This window comes from Carcharhinus amblyrhynchos, chromosome 3 (genome assembly GCF_965287045.1).
Source record: "Carcharhinus amblyrhynchos chromosome 3, sCarAmb.v2.hapA, whole genome shotgun sequence".
Lineage (NCBI taxonomy): Eukaryota > Metazoa > Chordata > Chondrichthyes > Carcharhiniformes > Carcharhinidae > Carcharhinus > Carcharhinus amblyrhynchos.
Window position 1 is genome coordinate 3468745 of NC_137326.1, and position 22881 is coordinate 3491625.

Here is a 22881-nt window from a genome sequence, read left to right on the forward strand (position 1 = left end):
GGGGTAGTAAAAGAAAATAATCAAATGAATTTAACTTTACTGAGGAACATAATTATTCTTTCCAGCCTACCATGTATTTTTGAATCTTTCATAAAACAACAAATACTCTAACCTCCTGCATCTCTAATGGTGCTTTCATGTTAGGAAAAAGCAGCAGATGGCAAACAGAAGCTGCTCCTATCACAAAGTGGTCTTTTAAACATAAATTATCCACCCTTCATTGCTACAATGCAGATCTCACAAGCCATCATCAGGGCTCTACTTAAAGTTAAAAGCAGAAAGTTGGCTTCATGCACTTATAACAATTTCAACAAGTCTTCTCTAGGTTGGCACTAGGTATGATTAACCAGAAAGCAGTAGTCAAATGTATCTGTCGGGTTACTGGATCGCCAATTATTCAAGTCCCTAAAACAAATTTGTCTGTACGGAAATAAAATACGTTTACCAATATCCAACATCCACAGGTCTCCAAGTCGGCAGCCACTCATTCCACCATAGATGACAAGCTTTGCTTTTTTTTCCTTGTTGCGATACACGACTGCAGTGTGGGACTCTCTGGGTGGCGGAGGGCTTCCATAGGTGACTGGTATGTCCCATCCTACAACTCCTGACCCTGGCTTCAGCTCCAATATATACAAGTCATTTAAATACCTTTCAGAAAATAGGAAATCAAAAATATAAATGTTGTATAGATGTTATTGTTTGATTCTGTTGATACTGAACAAGTAATGTAATAGTTGTGGCAAGGACCTGCAATCCAGAGGTCACAGGTCAAATTCCATCATGGCAAATTCAATGGAGCTAGTAATTTCTGGACTGACACCAGGAGCGAAAAATGATCATAAAAACTGCCATTTGGTCATAAAAACACAATTAATGGTATTCGAGAGAAAAAAATTGCCAATTCTTACTCTTCCTTTCTTACAACTGACTCCAAACTCACAACAGCAGAGATACAAGAATAAGCCCATTTCTTGTTTACATCACAGCTGATGCTATAAACTCCATTTACCCATTTTTGCTCCATATCTCCCAACACCCTGACCTAATAAAAATGTCTCACCCTGGTCTTGGAAAATTTTAACTGACCCATAGGCTTTTGCGGGAAAAAGTTTCAGATTTGTACCATTCTGTGAAGAAGTGTTTCTTCAATTTACTCCTGAATGGCTTTTAAGTTTAGCATACTGAACAAAATTTAATTCAACCAGTCCATGAATATGAGGCACAGGTTTAACACTCTGTCCCTGTTTTGGCTTTCCCCAAAGTTTTTGTGTTTGCCCTATTCTTTAAAAAATGATTATTACATTAATTGGAAGGATGTGACTTAGTTGAAGGAGAAAAATAACTTGGAGGAGATCGATTAACTAGCTGAATATAATGTAAATCTTAAACAATTTGAGCTAATTTTCAAAATTTATGTGCACAATAACAAACTCACAACTTGAGGCACTTTTACATTGGACGCAGAGTCAAAGGATCCCAATATGCGGGTCTCACCAAACATAATACTACTGTTAACATAAACTAAGCAGTGCAAAGACAACAATTCAAGCTGCTAAAACAATACCACCTTTTTTTTAACTTCTTGTTTGCTCCCTGCATCGTATGAATTGACTTGATCTATGTGCATGAGGTCTAAGTTTTAGAAAAATAATTGACATTTTTAGGCTGTGCATGAGTACATCCTTGCAGCATGTATATTTCAGATTTGTAGAACAGCTTTCATGACGTTCTTCACAGTGGTCTCCCACAGTTAACGGAAACAGGAAGATGAACTAGTTTCCCTCCCAACGCCAGGATGCAGCTGTGCCTCCACACTGCTAAGCTAGAAAGCATCTTCCATTTCCTATTACCCCAATCTGATCAAATATGTCACCCTTTTGGAATTCATCCATTACCAAATTAGTTCACATCTGGAATTAGGGTCAAGCTTGGTGTAGGGAGGAGAGAGATTAGGAAGAAGAATAATCACTCTGCCTTCTTACCGAGGAATATTGTTTTTCGGATCTTCACTGTCATTGGCTAATCCCCCAAATAAATAACATTTATTGTCAATTACAGAAAAACAATGTCCAAGACGAGCACATGGTGCAGGGCCGTTTTTGGGAGCTTTAGCCTTCAATTTCTTCCATTCCCATCTGCTTGCCTGGAAAACAGGAGCATCACAATATTAATGACCAGTGATTTCTGCCTTGGATAATCACCCAATCATTCACCATCAATTACACATCCTCAGTAGAGCCAAAACTAAGTTGAGATTTCAAAATTAGTCCCGCAAGCTAAGTCAACAGCCCCATTCTTGATTGAACAGTCACTTCTCCAAATCACATTTCTTACCAGCTCAAACTCATAACTCCTTTGTGTTTGCACAGGTTTAGTGAAATAAATCAAACAGACAACTTGAATATCACCTTCAAGACTAATGATGTGGTTCTGATGCTTTTAACAGTTAAGATTTTGAACGTATTTGATGACCTAGCCAGGTATCAACTGAAACCACACCTAGGCAGAGCCCAGGTACAACAGATGAAAAAAATTACATTCCTTGCACTGACAATCACAATCCCAATGTCACAGTTAATTCTTTCCATAGAACCCCTACAGTGCAGAACAAGGTGATTTGACCCATTGAGTCTGCACTCTGAAAGAGCATCTTAGTCAGGTTCACTTTCACACCTTATCCCCCTAACCCTACACGCAGTTACTATGGCTAATCCATGAAATCTGCAAATCTTTAGACACTCGCTTTTCACACACAGCGAGTGAAAAGAAGGGAACAGTTCGCACAATCACTCTGAAAATTTCCCTTGGGGGGAAGACAATGACAAAGTAGTAATGTCACTGCAGTAGTAATCCAGGGGCTCAAGATAACTCTCAGGGGGCATGGATTCAAAACCCATGTTGGTGGAATTTAAATTCAATTAATTTATAAATTCAAATCAATAATGAAAATCTGGAATTGAAAACTAATCTTAAGGGTTGATCAATCGCAAAAATGTATCTGGTTCACTAATATTCTTGAAGAAAAGGAAATGTGCCATCCTTACCAGGTCTGGTCTATATGTACGGCCAGACCCACAGTAATGTGATTGCCTCATAAGTCTTAATGGCTTTCTGAAATAGCCTTACAAGCCACTGTTATACCAAACCACCAGCACTGTGGATGTACCTGCACTAAATAAATGCAGCTTGTGAAGAAGAAACCTCACCGCCACTTTCAGGGCAATTAGCAACAGGCAACAAAATGTTAGCCTAGCCAGCAATGCTGACATTCTATTAAAACTAAACGTCCCTACGGAATTGCAGAAGGTCAGGGGGCATGGAGTTGGGGGTAGGGTGTTAGCGTGGATAGAGGATTGGCTGTCAAATAGGAGGCAGACAGTGGGGGTCAATGGGTGCTATTCGGATTGGCGGTTGGTGACTAGTGGAGTGCCCCAGGGGTCGGTGCTGGGGCCTCAGCTATTCACCATTTATATAGATGATCTGGAGGAGTGATCCGAGTGTATGGTGTCGAAATTTGCTGATGACACCAAGATTGGTGGAACGGCAAATTGCGCGGAGGGTGTGGAGAGTCTGCAGAAGGATCTAGATAAGCTGGGCGAATGGGCCAGGAACTGGCAAATGGAATTTAAAGTTGGCAAATGTGAGGTTGTCCACTTTGGTAGGAATAATGGTAGGAAGGACTATTACTTACGTGGCGAAAAACTGCAGCATGCGACGGTGCAGAGGGACCTCGGGGTCCTTGTGCATGAGTTGCAAAAACCCAGCCTGCAGGTGGTCAGGAAGGCGAATGGGATGCTGGCCTTCATAGCGAGGGGGATTGAATATAAAAGTAGGGAGGTCTTGCTGCAGCTGTATCGGGCATTGGTGAGGCCGCAGCTGGAGTACTGTGTGCAGTTTTGGTTGCCGCACTTACACAAGGATATTTTGGCCTTGGAGGGAGTGCAGAGGAGGTTTACTAGGCTGATTCCGGAGTTGAGGGGGTTGAACTATGAGGAGAGGCTGAACAAACTAGGCTTGTACTCGTTAGAGTTTAGAAGAATGAGGGGAGATCTCACTGAGACGTATAAGATGTTGAATGGGATGGATAGGATAGAGGTGGAGAGGCTCTTCCCGCTCAGAAAGGACAGTAGGACTAGAGGGCACAGCCTCAGGATAAAGTGGGGGGGGGTGGTTTAGAACGGAGTTGAGGAGGAACTTCTTCACTCAAAGGGTGGTGATTCTCTGGAATTCTCTGCCCCTTGAAGTGGTGGAGGCTGCCTCGGTCAATATTTTTAAGATGCGGGTTGATAGGTTTTTGATAGGCAAGGGGATTAAGGGTTATGGGGAGAGGGCGGGAAAGTGGAACTGAGCCACGACAGATCAGCCATGATGTTATTGAATGGCGGGGCAGGCTCGAGGGGCTAGATGGCCTACTCCTGCTCCTATTTCTTATGTTCTTATTCTGCCAGTAGTGGTTGCAGGACAAAACAACAGTTAGAAATAAAAATTCTCTATCAGCTGGTTCAGAGTTTAGGGATAAATATCAGTGTAGTTAAAATAAACATGGCATCAAAAAGTAATTGGGAAGAGGCCAGAATCTTTTCTTTCCACCTAAACTGGTGCTTTAGTAAACAGAAGGCGAGGTTTATCTAGCCTGGCTCAAAGCGTATTTGTTTTGACCAGAGCACAAACACTCTGAAAACTCCAGTGTTCACGATTTTATTTGGAAAGCATTTCCCGGAACTGGATAACTTGAATAAATGTTCCAAGTTTTTGGCTCAAGAACCTCAGTGTGAAACAAGCAAATAAAAACAGCTGTCGGATTGTCAAGGGAAAGTGCAGCAGACTTTGAAGAATATTTCGCTGAAGTTATAAACTCACCACACAAATCAACCTTTCTAATAGAATTATAGAATCCCTACAGTGCTGGAGGAGGCCATTTGGCCCAATGAGTCTGTACTGACCACAGTTCCATCTTGGCCCAATCCCTGTAACCTCACATATTTAACATGCTAATTCCCCTGACACCAAGGGGAAATTTATCATGGCCAATCAACCTAACCCACACATCTTTGCACATTCTTATGTCTGTGTGGGTTTCCAAACTCCATACATACAGTGACCCGAGGCTAGATTTGAAACTGGGTCCCTGGAGCTGTGAGGCAGCAGTGCTAACCACTGTGCTCTGCCGAAAGGTGAGCCAGACTCGAAACATAAGCTCTATTCCCTCCCCACAGATGCTGTCAGACCTGCTGAGATTTTACAGCATTTTCTGTTTTTATTTCAGACTCCAGCATCTGCAGTAATTTGTTTTAAACTTTCTGGAATGCAATTTAAGAAAAAAGAATGTCGGTGGACTGAATACTGCAGTTAGGTATTGGATTGTGTTTCATATGATTCAGTAAGTATAAATGTTCCACAGTATGTATCACTCAGAATCTCAGTATTCAGGCCCAATCTCCAGTCTGTCAACTCAGGTCAGACGAGCAGCAGCAGGGGAAAGGAAAACATTTAGTCTCAATGTCCCCTGAGCCTTATTTAGGGAGGGGTGGAAACTGGAGAAAAAAAATCTAGGAGTAAGGTCAGTCAATATCGAAACTAATGTTTCCTCTCAAGTGACCCACGGTAAAAATACATGCAGGTACTTCTTTATACATTCAAGCTCTGATTTCTGTTGGTTTTCCCAGGGAAACTGTGATATTGGGACAGAAAGCTTTGTTTTTATTTCATAGGCACTGACAAAACACAGCCATTAAAAAACATTATATTGATGGATGAATAAAAGTTATTTTTTAGCAACACCCCAGGATGTCGCAAAGCACTTGACAGGCTACACTTTACCTGTAGCTCGTACAGCTCATTGCTGTACTTCCCATACTCCACCATGCCACCGAACACCAACAGTCGAGTGCCATCACATACGAATCCATAGGCTGCACATCCTGCGGGAATGTCCCCTCTTACTGCTGGGATGAACCACTGATTGGTGGCTGAAAGCAGGCAAAAGATTGAAAATGTCATTTCCCCATTGTCTCTCACTACCAGTGTACTAAATAAGCCAGTTACTTGCACTTATATAGTACCTTATCACAATAAAAAGAGACTTGCATTCATAGAGAGTCTTTTATGCTTTAAAACAATGCATCTTCAGTTGTAGCCACTGTTGTAGTGTGGGCAACATGGCAGCCAATAGACACACTTCAAACTGCCACAAACAGAATGCGATACTGATCAGATAATCTATTTTGTTGAGTAAAGGATAAATATTGCTAGGATACCTCCCTCCTCTTCTTCGGAACATTGTCATGGGATCTTTTACATCCACCCAAACAAGCAGTTAGAGCATTGGTTTAAGCTCTCATCCAAAAGATGACTCCTCAGGCAATGTAGCACTGCCTCAGCACTGCTCTGGATTATGAGTTCTGATTTTTGTACTCAAGCCTTAGAGTGGGACTTGGGAACCTGGTTGGCAAGAATGCTACTAACGGAGACACAGCTGGCACAAAAACATCAAGTGTTTTTTCAAAACATCAAAATAACATGTCAACAAACTGGTAGAGACCGAGACACAAACAGGCAGAGACTGCGTCTTTCCCTGTGTAAAGGCAAATATGAAGTTTACACAAACTAAGAATGAATCCTGCAACTCCAACACGAAGCTTGGTGGGGGCCTGGGAAATTTTTAAAAAATGTCAGAAGCCTTAGCTAAAAAAAAGTATATTAAGATTGCAGGCAAAAATGATGTTCCAGTCAATAGAGCTGAGACTGCTGAAGGATTAGTCACTTAATGTGAGGGAGAAAAGGTTACTCAGAATACCAGAGGATGCAAGGTTAGGAAAGGGTGCAGATAAAGAAGGGCATAAAGATTTTAAATTGTATGACTGTTCGGCGATTGGCCTGGGGTCAGTCAAAGGTGGGTCCAGATGTGGTGGTGCGAACTGAATAGGAGACCTTCGTTTTCAGAGGGTGCAGGGTAAAACCACAAACACAGAATTTTCCTGGACTCAGCTTCAGGTGGGACACCAGCTTCTTCTGCTTTCATCTTGGAATCTGTGACCTCATCACCTGACAGGGCAGACATAGGGGTCAGCTTCAATTCGTGGTCTGATGATGGTAAGGGCCATCCCCATGGCTGGGGATGAGGCCTGCATTAGCATGGGCTCCCTACCCCCGTCCAGCTGCTTCTTCACAATTTTGCCCTGCACTTTTATTTTAAAGATGCAGGTCCCGTTTTCTCCTTTATGCTCCTGGGGACCCAACTAAGACAGTCACTGTTCCTTGTGTGAACCAGGACACTGGTTTTGAATGTTGTCCTTGCAAAATCATGATTTTTCTTCTGGTTCTCTTGTTGGGACTCCACCTTGCCACCAGATTTTAGAACAGTAGACTGAGTCTCGTCCAAAGCCATCATCCCAGTAACAATTCCATTGGGATAATTCCTGCTGTTGTGTGAGGGGTAATCCAATAGTCGAAGAGAAAAGAAATGCCAGTTTGGTCTCTATGGACGTTGTTTCTTCATGCCAAGATTCATTGTTCATTCAGCCAACACATTTGATGACAGCTGATAAGGCTGCCTGACCAAGTTTGTCTGCATTAGAGCTGGGCCACCATACATAGCTTCTGACTAGCATTTTCATTTTTGATACTCCAGGGTGGCTGTGGTGCAATTCCATGAGTGTCAGATGCTGTCCTGGACGAGAGATAACTATGTGGGATCCCCAGAGAATGATACCACCCTCAAAACTGAGCTCGTTTTCCTTTGCCAGATAGGATTGCATTTCACCTTTTAGTTATTTATTAGTGTCACAAGTAGGCTTACATTAACACTACAATAAACTTATTGTGAAAATCCTCTAGTTCCCACACTCCAGTACCTGTTCAGGGTACACCGAGGGAGAACACTTCCTCTGTAATGTTCCTTGCAGTTGGCACATCCTTAATAGCCCTTTCCTAGCCATTCACCCAACAGCATAAGTAGGTCATGCATTTGATTGGAAGACATTTTTCTCAGATGTACCTCAACTTCTGATAATCTCCATCAAACCTTTCAGGTTTGGCAGGTGTTCACATTCCAAAGTCGCCATGACCAGGACATTATCCAGGTACACCACCACTTGGGGGTAATCTTTGCAGTATATTCTCAATGACCCATTGGAAAAAGGTGCTTGCGGACAAGATCCCGAAGACAGGCAAATGCACTCTTATAGGCCTTTATGCTTATTAATTGTCACGTATTTTGGAAATATGCATGGCTCATGTCCAAGTTAGAGAATGCTTAACTGCTTGCTAACTTGGCATACAGATCTTCGACTCGGGGGATCGATCAAATTTAACAACCGGATTGACTGTGAGCTTATGATCTACACAAAGTCAGACAGATTTATCCACTCTCGACAGGAACGACACGTGTGGCAGACTCCACAAATTGTACAAGCCTTATGCCCAGGTTTTCCAAGCGTTCAAGTTCCATATCCGTTTTTTCCAGAGTATGGGACTGATTTCATTCTAAAATACTTAGGTGTAACACTGAAGTCAATATAGATCTTGGTTTTGCCTCCCAAGTACTTCCTGGAAAGCCTCAGGGTACTAATTGATAATTTTGTACAGTCACCCCACACTCAGCCTGATGATCTCCAGCCAGTTCAGTCTAATGTGCTGCAGCCAATCTCTCCCCATAAGGCTAGTCCATGTGCCCATACAATGATAAGGAGTTGAGTGATTGCTACCTGTAAATCACTGAGGTCACTGTAGTGCCCCCCATTTGTAATGGTGCCCCCATGTAGGTGGCTAGCCTGGCCTTTGTGTCTTCTAAGCTCTGGAGCTGGATACCAGTTCACAGGCAATCATAGGTCGATGACCCACCCCCAATCGATTACAGAAAATGTAGTCATGGCCACCTTCATTTTTCACTTATTTATTGTCACAAGTAGGCTTACATTAATACTGTAATGAAGTTGTGTGAAAATCCCCTAGTTGTCACACTCCAACTCCTGTTTGGGTACACCAGGGGAGAGTTCAGCATGGTCAGTGCACCTAACCAGCACGTCTTTTGGACTGTGGGAGGAAAGAGCACACGGAGGAAACCCAAGCATACACAGGAGAATGTGTGGACTCTGTACAGATTGTGACCCAAGGTGGGAATCAAACCCAGGTCCCTGGTACTACAAGGCAGCAGTGCTAACCACCATGCCGTCCCATGAGTGGTCATTTACTAACAGCTCCACCATTATGGAGCTTCTGCAACTACAACACACAAGTCAAAGCCTGAGACCTTCAGTCCCGGTCTGGGTAGGGGCATTTGATTTTGAACTCCTGCTGCTTCTTTCCTATTGGGAGAGCTTCTGTTTGCTCAATAGAGGAACTCATATTTCATCAGCCCCACATTGAGGTCTATTGCCAGTCTCCCATGGTCATAACACTGTTCATCTTCATCCCAACACCTGCATATCCAAGGAGCACAGAACCACAAATCTCCCAATATATCCATCCAGCTGAAAAATCAGGAAAAAAAAATCCCAAAACAATCAAAGCACTTTTCCCAGTTTTTATTCTCCTCTGATGTCCTCATCAATCACACCCAATAGCAAACGACAATCAAGTACCAGTGATGTAGTTCAAGCTTGCAGTCATGAATTTCTGGAGAAGATCTTTGTGCAAAAGCCAAGAACAATGGCATTAGTAGGAATGACCTTCTGAAAAGATACTTCAATTCCTTTAAGAGATGTAAGAAATAAAAAAAACCATTGGGCACCAAGCTGGTCATCAATTTCCACAGCTTCCGATGATACTCCTAAAATCTACACCAAGTTTGAGTCAGAAGCCTTAACTCTAACTGATGCAAACCAATGTTAATGCTAATGTTAGAACGAAGGTTATCTGAATACCCAATCTAGAGAATGTTTCAAATCAAAAACAGATTTTAAAAACAGCAACAGGAATATGCAGACAGATGCAGTGCGAAATTAACTCACAATGACCAGAAAAACTATCAATTCTTCACAACCAATATCATAGCTGCATCTGGAGTACTGTGTACAGGTTTGGTCTCCTTGGTTGAGAAAGGATGTATTGGCATTGGAGGGGTTACAGAGGAGATTTACCAGGTTGATTCTGGAGTTGAGAAGGTTGGTTTATGAGGAGAGACTGAGTAGACCTGGGCTATACTCATTGGAATTCAGAAGAATAAGGGGAGATCTTACAGAAACATATAAAGATTATAAAGGAAATAGATAAGATAGAAGCAAGGAGATTGTTTCCACTGGCGGGTGAAACTAGAACTAGGGAGATGGCCTCAAAATATGGAGGAGCAGATTTAGGATTGAGTTGAGGAGGAACTTCTTCACACAAAGGGTTGTGAATCTGTGGAATTCCCTGCCCAGTGAAGCAGCTGAGACTACCTCATTGAATTTTTTTAAGGCAAGAATAGATAGATTTTTGAACAGTAAAGGAATTAAGGGTTTATGGTAAGCAGGCACGTAAGTGGAGCTGAGTCCATGAAAAGATCAACCATGATCTTTCTGAATGGCGGAGCAGGCTCAAGGAGCCAGGTGGCCTGCTCCTAGTTCTTATGTTCATCATCATTGACCCTTTAACTCAGACTTCAAGTTTACTAATGATTCTACTATGTGATAACCTAGTGCCTTGTGAAAGTCCACACAAGTCATCTGCAAGAAAAATACAAAAGTGAAGATGTGGTGAATGTACACGTAAGATGCAATATGTAAATACATATTTAAATATAGTCTGCCTTTAATGATCATCATGCTTGAAGGGTAAAAATATGAATCATCCCACAGAATGTTTATTTTGATAAAATACATCGGAATTGCTGGATACATAAGACCAAATCCACCTTCTATTATCCTGGCAATTGCGTGACAGCATGATAATGGAGTTACTGGTTAAATTATAGTGATAGCGCGTTCAGAGTTTCAAGCTTATTCCATCCTCAATGTACAAAAAGCAGAATAAAAATAAACTCTCACCATGGTTCTTTCGACATTTGAAAGACAAAACAAAATCAGTTCATGCTTTCCTTTGAAAAGGCAGGATTGAGTATAGGTACTAAGGTCAGACATGAACTGAAACCAGGAACATCCTTTGCAACAAGCTGTCTTTCTTGGTTCAGCACTCCTGGTGGCTGAAGGGCAGTTAAGAATCTGCCAAATAAATAAAGCACTAAACTATGAAGTGTGGGCAACATTCCCTCCACACCAGGGCAGCCATCTTAATCACAATGGGGTCAGCAGACTGAATCTATTATTCTTCATGAGTGACTGTGCACAGAAAACAGGAAAGGACTGTCAGTTTAGATTACAAGCTCAAACTCAACAATATTTTGACATTAAGGCAACAATGAAACAGCTTGAATATAGTTATTCATTTAGTTGCACACAAACTTGAGTGTTGCTGAAAAAAAAACATTTTTCATCTAGCACTCATCAGACCAATCACGACAACACCAGTGGCAGGGAATCAACAACTTTATACCAAACAAGAGCAGAGTTGATTGGTAGGCAAGTGGAATCTGATTGTCTGTGGCAGTTGTCAATCCACCAAATAATGGTGACTGACAGTTAACTGCCAAACATTGTTTGAAAATTTAAACCAGGCAGCTCAACTCCAATTGGCCAAGGCAATACCCTATGGATTGAACCTGCGAGTGGCTATCATTTATTTTGTTTAGCTGAAACATGAGCAACATGTGTACATGTTCTTTCTTTCTGTAAAAAAAAAACAGTGCCTTCTTCATTGTGTGTATATGTAACTTCCAGTACAGGCAAATGTGCCACACTGCAAGTCCAACTTAGATTGTCAGCATAACTTTTTAATTGCAATAGCAAATGTTGTCCAATCACAGGATCACATTTAATGTGAACTTTGCAAGCATGAACTGAAAAGGGCCAAGACTTTAACCGGTGAACTGAAGAGATATTTGATATAATCTGCCAGTTTTTGATACGTGCTGTCTACATACCTCGCATCACATTGGCACGGAAATTCAGATAGCTATCCCATGTTGTTTGTATGATGGATAGAAAGTCTTTTTAGTTTGACTGCAACATCCTGTTACCACTTGTGTTACTACTGTACAGTAGCAGTGTCAAGCAGCTAGTTTCACTGCTGCTCACATTTTTGAGATACTTTGCCATTCCGACTGATTTTTCAGGGCCAGAAATGATGGCTTTTGGCATGTCCATGAGTTTGCGTGTTGTATAGCGCAAAATGATTTGATCAGAGTGGCCATGATCTTAAAAGTTTATTTATTTGTAACAAGTTGGCTTACATTCACACCGCAATGAAGTTAGTGTGAAAATCCCTTAGTCGCCACACTCCAGCACCTGTTTGGTGCACTGAGGGAGAATTTAGCATGACCAATGCACTTAGCCAGCACGTCTTTCGGACTATGGGAGGAAACCTACTCGGGTATGGGAAGAGCATGCAAACTTTGCAGTGGCCCAAGCTGAGAATCGAATCCAGGTCCCTGGCGCCGTGACGCAGCAGTGCTAACCACTGTGCCACCCCAATGTGGCACTGAATTTTTAAAGTTTCAATGGATTCTGTATTAGAATTAAGACTTTAATTTTTTCATAGCTATTAATGTTGCGATGTACTTATTCATTTTAAAAAGCGTAGTGTTTTGAAAAATTCATTAATAAACTTTTAAATAAGTTGGTATAGCAGACCTTCTCTTGTAATCTTCTGTATGCAGTACAAGAACTCTTGCATTTCTGAAAGTGGGAAGATGCAATTTTTGAAGAGAGACCCCCCCCCCCCCCAACAGATTCTTATAATATCCAGGCAGTTATAAAACTTGGTCAACAAATTATTCAATAGCTATCTGGGAAAAGGTAACATTTCAATAATTGCTTTCCTTTGGAAATATGTTGTTCCACTTTCTCAGACCCAAAAAAAAAGCATGTGTGAATTTGCTGCCTTGAACTCAGGTAAGGATTGTTGAGGGAGTGCTCCACATTTTGGGACTGAAGTTATAATCCACTTCATCCTGACCAGCAAAAACAATTGCTCAGTGTCTACCCTATCAAGCACCTTCAGAATCTTGTACATTTCAATGTGATTTCCTCTCATTTTTCCAAAGTCCAGAGAAAATAGACCCAATTTTCTCAACCTCTAATGGCACAACCCCATTAAATCAGGGACCAATTTAACAAAGCCACTGCCAAGCAATCCCACAAGCAATAAAAATCAGATCAAAGCTCTACAGGCCTGCCACAGTTATGAATGGTGAATAATTAAACAACAGGAAAAGGAAGCCCCACCAGCACCCCCAACCTCAAATAATGGTGGAGCCCATACATCAGTGCAAAAGATACCTTCACTCTCCTCCTGACAAGTCCAGCTAATATGATTCACTTTACATGGTATCGAGAAACAGCTGAACATACTAGCTACAAAAAAAAAGCTATGGCCCGGATTAGATCCTAGCCGTAGTGATGAGAAAATATGCTCAAGAACTAGCCATCTCCAGAACAGCTGCAGCACCAGCATCTACCTGGCAATCTGGAAAATGGTTAGGGTATGTCCTGCCCACAAAATAAAAGCAGGAAAAATTCAATCCAGCCAATTACTGTCCCAACAGTTTATTTTTGATCAACAAGGCAATGGAAGGTGCCATCAACAGTGCTATCCCTGGTCATTGACGATCAATCTGGGTTCTGCTAGGGCCACTCATCTCCAGTTAACTTTACAGTCTTGATCCAAATATAGACAAAGAGTTGAATTCCAGGAGTTGATTTATTATTGTCACGTGTATTAACAATACAAAATTATTGTTTTTTTTGCGCGCTATACAGACAAAGCATACCATTCATAGAGAAGGAAATGACAGAGTACAAAATGTAGTGTTACAGTCATAGCTAGGGTGTAGAGAACGATCAACGCAATGTAAGTCCAATCAAAAGTCTGACAGCAGCAGGGAAGAAGCTGTTCTCGAGTCGGTTAGTATATGACCTGACTTTTGTACCTTTTCCCTGAAGGAAGGTGATGAAAGAGAGAATGTCTGGGGTGCGTGGGGTCCTTCATTATGCTGGCTGCTTTGCCAAGGCAGTGGGAGATGTAGACAAGTCAGTGGTTGGGAGGTTGGTTTGAGTGATGGATTGGACTACATTCACGACCTTTTGTAGTTCCTTGCAGTTTTGGGCAGAGCAGGAGCCATACCACGCTGTGATACAACTAGAAAGAATGCTTTCTATGGTGCATCTGCAAATGTTGGTGAGAGTCATAGCTGATATGCCAAATTTCCTCAGTCCTCTGAGAAAATAGAGGCATTGGTGGGCTCTCTTAACTATAGTGTCAGCATGGCAGGACAATCTCCTTCATTTTGTTGACATTGATGGAGAGATTATTGTTGCTGCACCAGTTCATCAGATTCTCTCTCTCATTCCTGTACTGTATCTCGTCATTGTTTGAGATCCAATCCACTACGGTGATGTTGTCAGCAAACTTGAAAAATCGGACTGGAGGGGAATTTGGCTGCACAGTCATTGGTGTATAAGGAATATTGTAGGGGGCTGACAATACAGCCTTGTGGGGCACCGGCGTTGTGGATGATTGAGAAGGAGGTGTTGGTGTCTATCCTTACTGATTGTGGTCTGTGCGTTAGGAAGTTCAGGATCCAGTTGCAGAGGGAGGTGCCGAAGCCCAGGCCACAGAGGTTGGAGATGAATTTCTTGGGAACAATAGTGTTGAAGGCTGAGCTGTAGTCAACAAATAGGAGTCTGATATTGGTGTCCTTGTTATCTAGGTGTTCCAGGGTTGAGTGCAGGGCCAGGGAAATGGCATTTGCTTTGGACATATTGCAGCCGCAGGCAAACTGTAGTGGATGCAGGTAGTCCGGGAGGCTGAAATTGATTCGTGCTATGATTAACCTTTCAAAGCACTTCATAATGATGGATGTCAGGGCCCACTGGCCAAAAGTCATTAAGGCACGCTGATTGATTTTTCTTCGGTACCAGGATGCTTGAAGAAGGTAGGGACCTCAGATCGTTGTAAGGAGAAATTGAAGATGTCTACGAATACTCCCGCCAGCTCTGCACAGGATCTGAGTGCACATCCGGGTACCCAACCCAGGTCAGTCGCTTTCTGTGGGTCGACCTACAAGAAAGTTGCGCTGATATCTGCAATAGTGACCCAGATACAGGTTCATCCAGGGTGCAGGGCATGCGCTCGCTGACCTCTTGCTCAAAACGGGCGTAGAATACATCGAGCTCATCAGGGAGGTGCGTGTTGGAGCTGGCGATTTTACATGCCTTCATCTTGTAGCCTGTTATGTCTTGCAGACCTTGCCATAGACAGCACGGGTCAGTGTGGCTAGCCTGGGACAATATTATCTTTTGGCATCTTTGATGGATTGCCTTAGATCATATCTGGCTTTCTTGATTAGATCAGCGTGGTTATTGTGTTAGTTAAGTGAAATTGACTGCCCTTTCAGTAATTTGACTGAATGTGACATCAAGGTGCTCCAGCAAAACTGACAAGATTTTGTCACATGTATTAGTATACAGTGAAAAGTATTGCTTTGTGCGTGCTATACAGACAAAACATACCGTTCATAGAGTAAATAGGGGAGAAGGAAAGAAGGTGCAGAATGTAGTGTTACAGTCAGAGCTAGTGTGTCAAGAAAGAACAACTTAATGTGAGATAGGTCCATTCAAAAGTCTGGTGGCAGCAGGGGAGAAGCTGTTCTTAGTTGGTTGGTGCACGACCTCAGACTCGTATCTTTTTCCCGATGAAGGTGGAAGAGAGTATGTCAAGTGCGAGGGGTCCTTGATTACGCTGGCTGCTTTTCTGAGGCAGCAGGAAGTGTAGACAGAGTCAATGGACGGGAGGCTGGTTTGTGTGATGGACTAGGCTTCGTTCATGATCTTTTGCAGTTTCTTGCCAGAGCAATCGTTTTAGCCGTGATCTTATCAAAATCTCTACAAACAGTAAGCTTTGTCTGTATAGCATGCAAGAAACAATACTTCTCACTGTACACTAATACATGTGGCAATAATAAATCAAATCAAGGAGCCATACCAAGCTGTGATATGCCACAGAAAGCATCCTTTTTGAATATATCTGTAAAGAATTGAAGAGTTGGAGAAGACATGCTCAATTTTCTTAATCTCCTGTGAAACTAGAGGCATTGGTGGGCTTTCTTAACTATCACAGAATCTTACAGTGCAGAAGGGGGCCATTCGGCCCATCAAGTATGCACTGACCACCTACCCACCCAAGTCCTAACCCCATAACCCCAGGCATTTAGCTTAGCTAGTCCCCCAGTCACTAAGGGGCAATTCAGCATGGCCAATCCATCTAACCCGCACATCTTTGGAATCTACCACACATGTATTGCATCTGCCTGGAAAGGGCATGTCCTCCACAACGCTTCCTGAAGTCAATGACTATCTCCTTCATCAATGGGAGCCAGACCTAGTGCAATGGTTCTGGTTGTTGCCAATTAACTCAGTCCCAGGGCATCACAGAACCATACAACATTACAGCACAGAAACAGGCCTCTTGGCCCTTCTTGGCTGTGCCAAACCATTTTTCTGCCTAGTCTCACTGACCTGCACCTGGACCATATCCCCCTACACCTCTCTCATCCATGTACCTGTCCAAGTTTTTCTTAAATGTTAAAAGTGAGCCCGTATTTACCACTTCATCTGGCAGCTCATTCCATACTCCCACTACTCTGTGCGAAGAACCTCCCCTCAATATTCCCTTTAAACTTTTCCCCCTTCACCCTTAACCCATGTCCCCTAGTTTTTTTCTTCACCTAGCCTCAGAGTGAATGCAAGCAGGCTTTTTCCACTATCTATACCGAACATAATTTTATACACTTCTATCAAATCTCCCCTCATTCTTCTGCTCTCCAGGGAACAAAGTCCTAGTCAACTTTTCTCTGTAACTCAGTTTCTCAAGTCCCAGCAGCATCCTTGTAAACCTTCTCTGCACTCTTTCAACCTTATTAATATCCTTCCTGTAATTAGGTGACCAAAACTGCACACAATACTCTAAATTTGGCCTCAATGTCTTATACAACTTCACTATAATATTCCAACTCTTATAAGGACAATGTTCCAAAAAGCACTCTTTACGACCCTATCTACCTGTGATGCCACTTTTAGGGAATTACGTATCTATATTCCCAGATCCCTCTGTTCCACTGCACTCTTCAATGTCCTACCATTTACCTTGTATGTTCTACCTTGGTTTGTCCTTCCAAAGTGCAATACCTCAGACTTGTCTGCATTAAACTTCATCTGCCATTTTTCAGCCCATTTTTCTAGTTGGTCCAACTCCCTCTGCAAGCTTTGAAAACCTTCCTCACTGTCCACTATATCTCCAATCTTTGCATCATCAGCAAATTTGTTGATTCAATTTACCACATTATCATCCAGATCATTGAAATAGATGACAAACAACAATGGACCCCAGACTGATCCCTATGGCACACCTTTAGTCACAGGCCTCCTCTCAGAAGCAATCGTCCACTACCATTCGCTGGCTTCTTCCATTGAGCCAATGTCTAATCCAATTTACTACCTCTCCATGTATACCTAGCGACTGAACCTTCCTAACTAACGTCCCATGCGGAACCTTGTCAAAGGCCTCACTGAAGTCCAGATACACAACATCCACTGTCTTCCCTTCATCCACATTCCTGGTAACCTCCTCAAAAAACTCTAATAGATTGGTTAAACATGTTCTATCATACACAAAGCCATGTTGACTCTTCCTAATAAGCCCCTGTCTACCCAAGTATTTGTAGATCCTATCTCTTAGTATTCCTTCCAATAATTTACCTACTACTAACGTCAAACTTACTGGCCTATAATTTCCCGGATTACTTTTTCAGCCTTTTTTAAACAACGGAACAACATGAGCTATCCTCCAATCATCCAGCACCTCACCTGTGGGTACCAACATTTTAAATATATCTGCCAGGGCCCCTGCAACTTCATCAGTAGCCTCCTTCAAGGTGTGAGGGAATATCCTGTCCGGTCATGGGGATTTATCTACTCTGATTTGCCTCAAGACAGCAAGCACCTCCTCCCCTTTAATCTGTATAAGTTCTATGATCTCCCTATTTGTTTACCTTATTTCCGTAGACTCCATGCCAGTAAATACAAAAGCAAAAAACCCATTTAATATCTCCCCCATTTCTTTTGGTTCCGTACATAACCAACCACTCTGATCTTCAAGAGGACCAATTTTATCCCTTACTATCCTTTTGCTCTTAATATACTTGTAGAAGCTCTTAGGATTATCCTTCACCTTGACTACCAAAGCAACCTCATGTCTTCTTTTAGCCCTCCCGATTTCCTTCTTAAGTAGTTTCTTGCATTTTTTATACTCAATCACTTTTATACTTATCACTGCTGGAGTTCCACAGGATAGTAACTCAGGTTCAAAAATCTTCAGCTGCTTCATCAACAACTTTCACTCTATCATAGATCAGGAGGTTACTGATACTTGCATATAATTCGGAACCATCTGCAAGTCCTCAGTTACTGAAACATAGTGTCCATGTGTGGCAAAACCTGAACAACAGTTGGCTTGGGCTAATAAACTACAAATAACATTCACACCACACAAGTGCAAGGCAATGACCATCTCCTACCGGAGAGAATTTAATCGTCTCCCCATGACATTCAACAGATCAATCATCACTGAACACCATCCCCCTCCCCCAGCAATCCCAGGGATCAACATTAATCAGAAACTGAACTGGACCAACCATATAAATGCCAACTACAAAAGCAAATTAAAGGCTACAAATTCTGCAGTTAATAATTAACCTGCTTATTCCTAAAGCCTGTCCACCATCCAAGTCAATGTGTGATAGATCATAAGACAAAGAAATTGGAGGAGGACATCGGTCCATCCAGTCTGCTCTGCCATTTGATCTCATGGCTGATCCAATTGCATTCCTAACTTTCATCTTCTTGCCTACCCTATCCACAATTGTTGATTCCTTTGTCTCGCTCAAAGTCGAGTATATTCAATAACCCAGCCTCCACTGCTCGATGGAAGTGAATTCCAAAGAATCATTAATCTCCAAAGAAATCCTTCCACATCTTTATCTGAAATTGGACTCCCTCATAAAAAGGGCACATCCTCTTAGCACCTGCCCTGTCAATCCTACATCAGAATCTTATGTTTCAATAAGATCACCTCCTCTCAATCTCCAATAAGGTCTCGCCGATGCCTTGTACAGTTGCAGCAAGACTTCTCTCACACCCTTTGAAATCAAGGCCTCACTTGGAAATATATTGCCAGACTTTCACTATCACTGGGTCAAAATGCAGGAATTCCTTCCCTAACAACACTGTGTTATCCATACCACATGGACTTCCAAGGTTCAAGAAGGTGCCTTGTGATCACCTTCACAAGGGAATTTAGGAATGGGCATTAAATGCTGGCCTTGCCAGTGATGTTCACATTCCATAAAGCAATTCATTGATTGTACTGCATTCCTAAAGTGCAGTTTTCACTTGGTTTGCAAAAGCGTGGAAGAATTGCATTAACAGGCTTTAAGATTTTACACAAGAAACTTTCTAGGTGCACGCACATGCCCTTCTTTCCAAGAGCATAATTTTAGATTGACAGGCTTATCAGTCCTGAGAGGTGCAAGTCTGATCCAAAATGTTAGCATATTGAATTAAATATGAATGCCTTGTGTAGTTTGGCCCCAACCATGACATTAACTCTCAATGGAGGTGAAAAAAAAACAATTTGCAGTTAAGTTGAACTGACACCTTGCTATAAAAAGCAGTTGAAATCAAGGGACATTGGAGACTTTTAAGTTTAAACTTAGAGCTGCAACAACTGGAGTGGTCTACTTGAAAAGGTGTTGACACTGATTTCATAACTAATTTTAAACAGAAACAGAACACAACATAACATAAGAACATAAGAAATAGGAGCAGGAGTAGGCCATCTAGCCCTTCGAGCCTGCCCCGCCATTCAATAAGATCATGGCTCATCTGTCGTGGCTCAGTTCCACATTCCCGCCCTCTCCCCATAACCCTTAATCCCCTCGCTTATCAAAAACCCATCAACCCGCGTCTTAAAAATATTTAGCGAGGCAGCCTCCACCACTTCAACGGGCAGAGAATTCCAGAGATTCACCACCCTTTGAGTGAAGAAGTTCCTCCTCAACTCCGTTCTAAACCGCCCCCCCTTTATCTTGAGGCTGTGCCCCCTAGTCCTACTGTCCTTTCTGAGCGGGAAGAGTCTCTCCACCTCTATCCTAACCATCCCATTCATCATCTTATATGTCTCAATGAGATCTCCCCTCATTCTTCTAAACTCTAATGAGTACAAGCCTAGTTTATTCAGCCTCTCCTCATAGCTCAACCCCCTCAACTCCAGAATCAGCCTAGTAAACCTCCTCTGCACTCCCTCCAAGGCCAAAATATCCTTGCGTAAGTGCGGCGACCAAAACTGCACACAGTACTCCAGCTGCGGCCTCACCAATGCCCTATACAGCCGCAGCAAGACCTCCCTACTTTTATATTCAATCCCCCTCGCTATGAAGGCCAGCATCCCATTTGCCTTCCTGACCACCTGCTGCACCTGCAGGCTGGGTTTTTGCGACTCATACACAAGGACCCCGAGGTCCCTCTGCACCGTCACCTGCTGCAGTTTTTCTCCACGTAAGTAATAGTCCTTCCTACCATTATTCCTGCCAAAGTGGACCACCTCGCACTTGCCAACATTAAATTCCATTTGCCAGTTTCTGGCCCATTTGCCCAGCCTATCTAGATCCTTCTGCAGACTCTCCACACCCTCTGCGCAATTTGCTGTTCCACCAATCTTGGTGTCATCAGCAAATTTCGACACCATACACTCGGTTCCCTCCTCCAGATCATCTATATAAATGGTAAATAGCTGAGGCCCCAGCACCGACCCCTGGGGCACTCCACTAGTCACCACCCGCCAATCCGAATAGCACCCATTGACCCCCACTCTCTGCCTCCTATTTGACAACCAATCCTCTATCCACGCTAACACCCTACCCCCAACTCCATGCCCCCTTACCTTCTGCAATAACCTCTTGTGAGGTACCTTGTCAAACACCTTCTGAAAATCAAGAAAGACCACATCCACCGGCTCTCCTCTATCCACCGCCCTAGACACACCCTCATAGAACTCCAGTAAATTTGTCAGACACGACTTCCCCTTAACGAAACCGTGCTGCGTCTGCTCTATCAAGCAATTCCCCTCAAGATGCCTCGCTATTTCCTCCTTGATGACAGATTCTAACATTTTACCTACAACAGACGTTAAACTAACCGGCCTATAATTCCCTGCCTTTTGCCTGCCACCCTTCTTAAACAACGGCTTAACATTTGCCGGAAGATTGGAAAACGGCTCTTTCCCGGAATCCAGCGACGTTTGGAAAATAACCACCAAGGCATCCACTATCACCTCCGCCATTTCTTTCAGAACCCTCGGATGCATTCCATCCGGTCCTGGGGACTTGTCCACAATCAGTCCCTCCAGTCTGTCGAGCACCGCCTCTCTAGTAACAATAATGTCATTGAGACCCTCCAGTCCTACCACCTTTCCATCGCTAACACCCGGCAAATTATTCACGTCCTCCTCCATGAAGACCGAAACAAAAAAGTTATTCAAGACCTCAGCCATTTCCCCATCCCCTACCACTAAGTCCCCCTTCTCATCCTCTAAGGGTCCAACGTTCACCCTAGCCAGCCTCTTCCTTTTTATATATTTATAAAAGCTCTTGCTATCCTTTTTTATATTAAGCACTAGCCCAGCTTCATAGTTTCTCCTACCCTTCTTTATCAACTTCTTTGTCAATCTTTGTTGACATTTAAACCTCTCCCAATCCTCTTCTTGCCCACTACTCTTAGCTACTCTAAACGCCTCTGCTTTTAATTTAACACATTCCTTCACCTCCTTCATTATCCATGGCTTATTACCTCTTCTCCTACTGTCCTTTTTAACCATCGGAATAAATTTCTGCTGAGCACCAAGAAAGATCTCCTTAAAGATCCTCCACTGCTCCTCAGCCTACCAAGGATCCTCCTACCTTCCAACGCGTTCCCCCAGTCAACATTCGCCAATTCTTCTCTCATCCTACCGTACTCCCCTCTGTTCAAACAAAGGACGCGTGACCGGGAACCCACTTTCTCCTCCTCCACCTGCACCAGAAACTCCACCATACAATGATCACTCTCCCCAAGAGGATCCTTCACCACAAGGTCCCTAATTCTACCCGCCTCATTACGTAACACCAGATCCAAGATAGCTCACTCCCTCGTCGGCTCCAACACACACTGTTCAAGGAAACCATCCTGGCAGCATTCCAAGAAGTCTGCAGAAGGATCTAGATAGGCTGGGCGAATGGGCCAGGAACTGGCAAATGGAATTTAATGTTGGCAAGTGTGAAGTTGTCCACTTTGGTAGGAATAATGGTAGGAAGGACTATTACTTACATGGCAAAAAACTGCAGAATGCAACGGTGCAGAGGGACCTCGGGGTCCTTGTGCATGAGTCGCAAAAACCCAGCCTGCAGGTGCAGCAGGTGGTCAGGAAGGCTAATGGGATGCTGGCCTTCATAGCGAGGGGGATTGAATATAAAAGTAGGGAGGTCTTGCTGCAACTGTACAGGGCACTGGCGAGGCCACAGCTGGAGTACTGTGTGCAGTTTTGGTCGCCGCACTTACGCAAGGATATTTTGGCCTTGGAGGGAGTGCAGAGGAGGTGTACTAGGCTGATTCTGGAGTTGAGGGGGTTGAGCTATGAGGAAAGGCTGAATAAACTAGGCTTGTACTCGTTGGAGTTTAGAAGAATGAGGGGAGACCTCATTGAGACATATAAGATGATGAATGGGATGGATAGGATAGAGGTGGAGAGACTCTT

General features: G+C 43.0%; 1 protein-coding gene across 1 annotated transcript in view; it reads right to left on the bottom strand.

Annotated features, from left to right (window-relative positions):
• The window catches only part of LOC145363106 (host cell factor 1-like), a 106648-nt gene that overhangs the window by 80907 nt on the left and 2860 nt on the right, over window positions 1-22881 (bottom strand). The window contains exons 2-4 of the mRNA XM_080218633.1: window positions 5824-5972; window positions 1986-2146; window positions 446-651 (exon numbers count right to left, since the gene is read on the bottom strand). Coding sequence (XP_080074759.1) covers window positions 446-651; window positions 1986-2146; window positions 5824-5972 — 516 coding nt within the window. The remainder of the gene's footprint in view (window positions 1-445; window positions 652-1985; window positions 2147-5823; window positions 5973-22881) is intronic.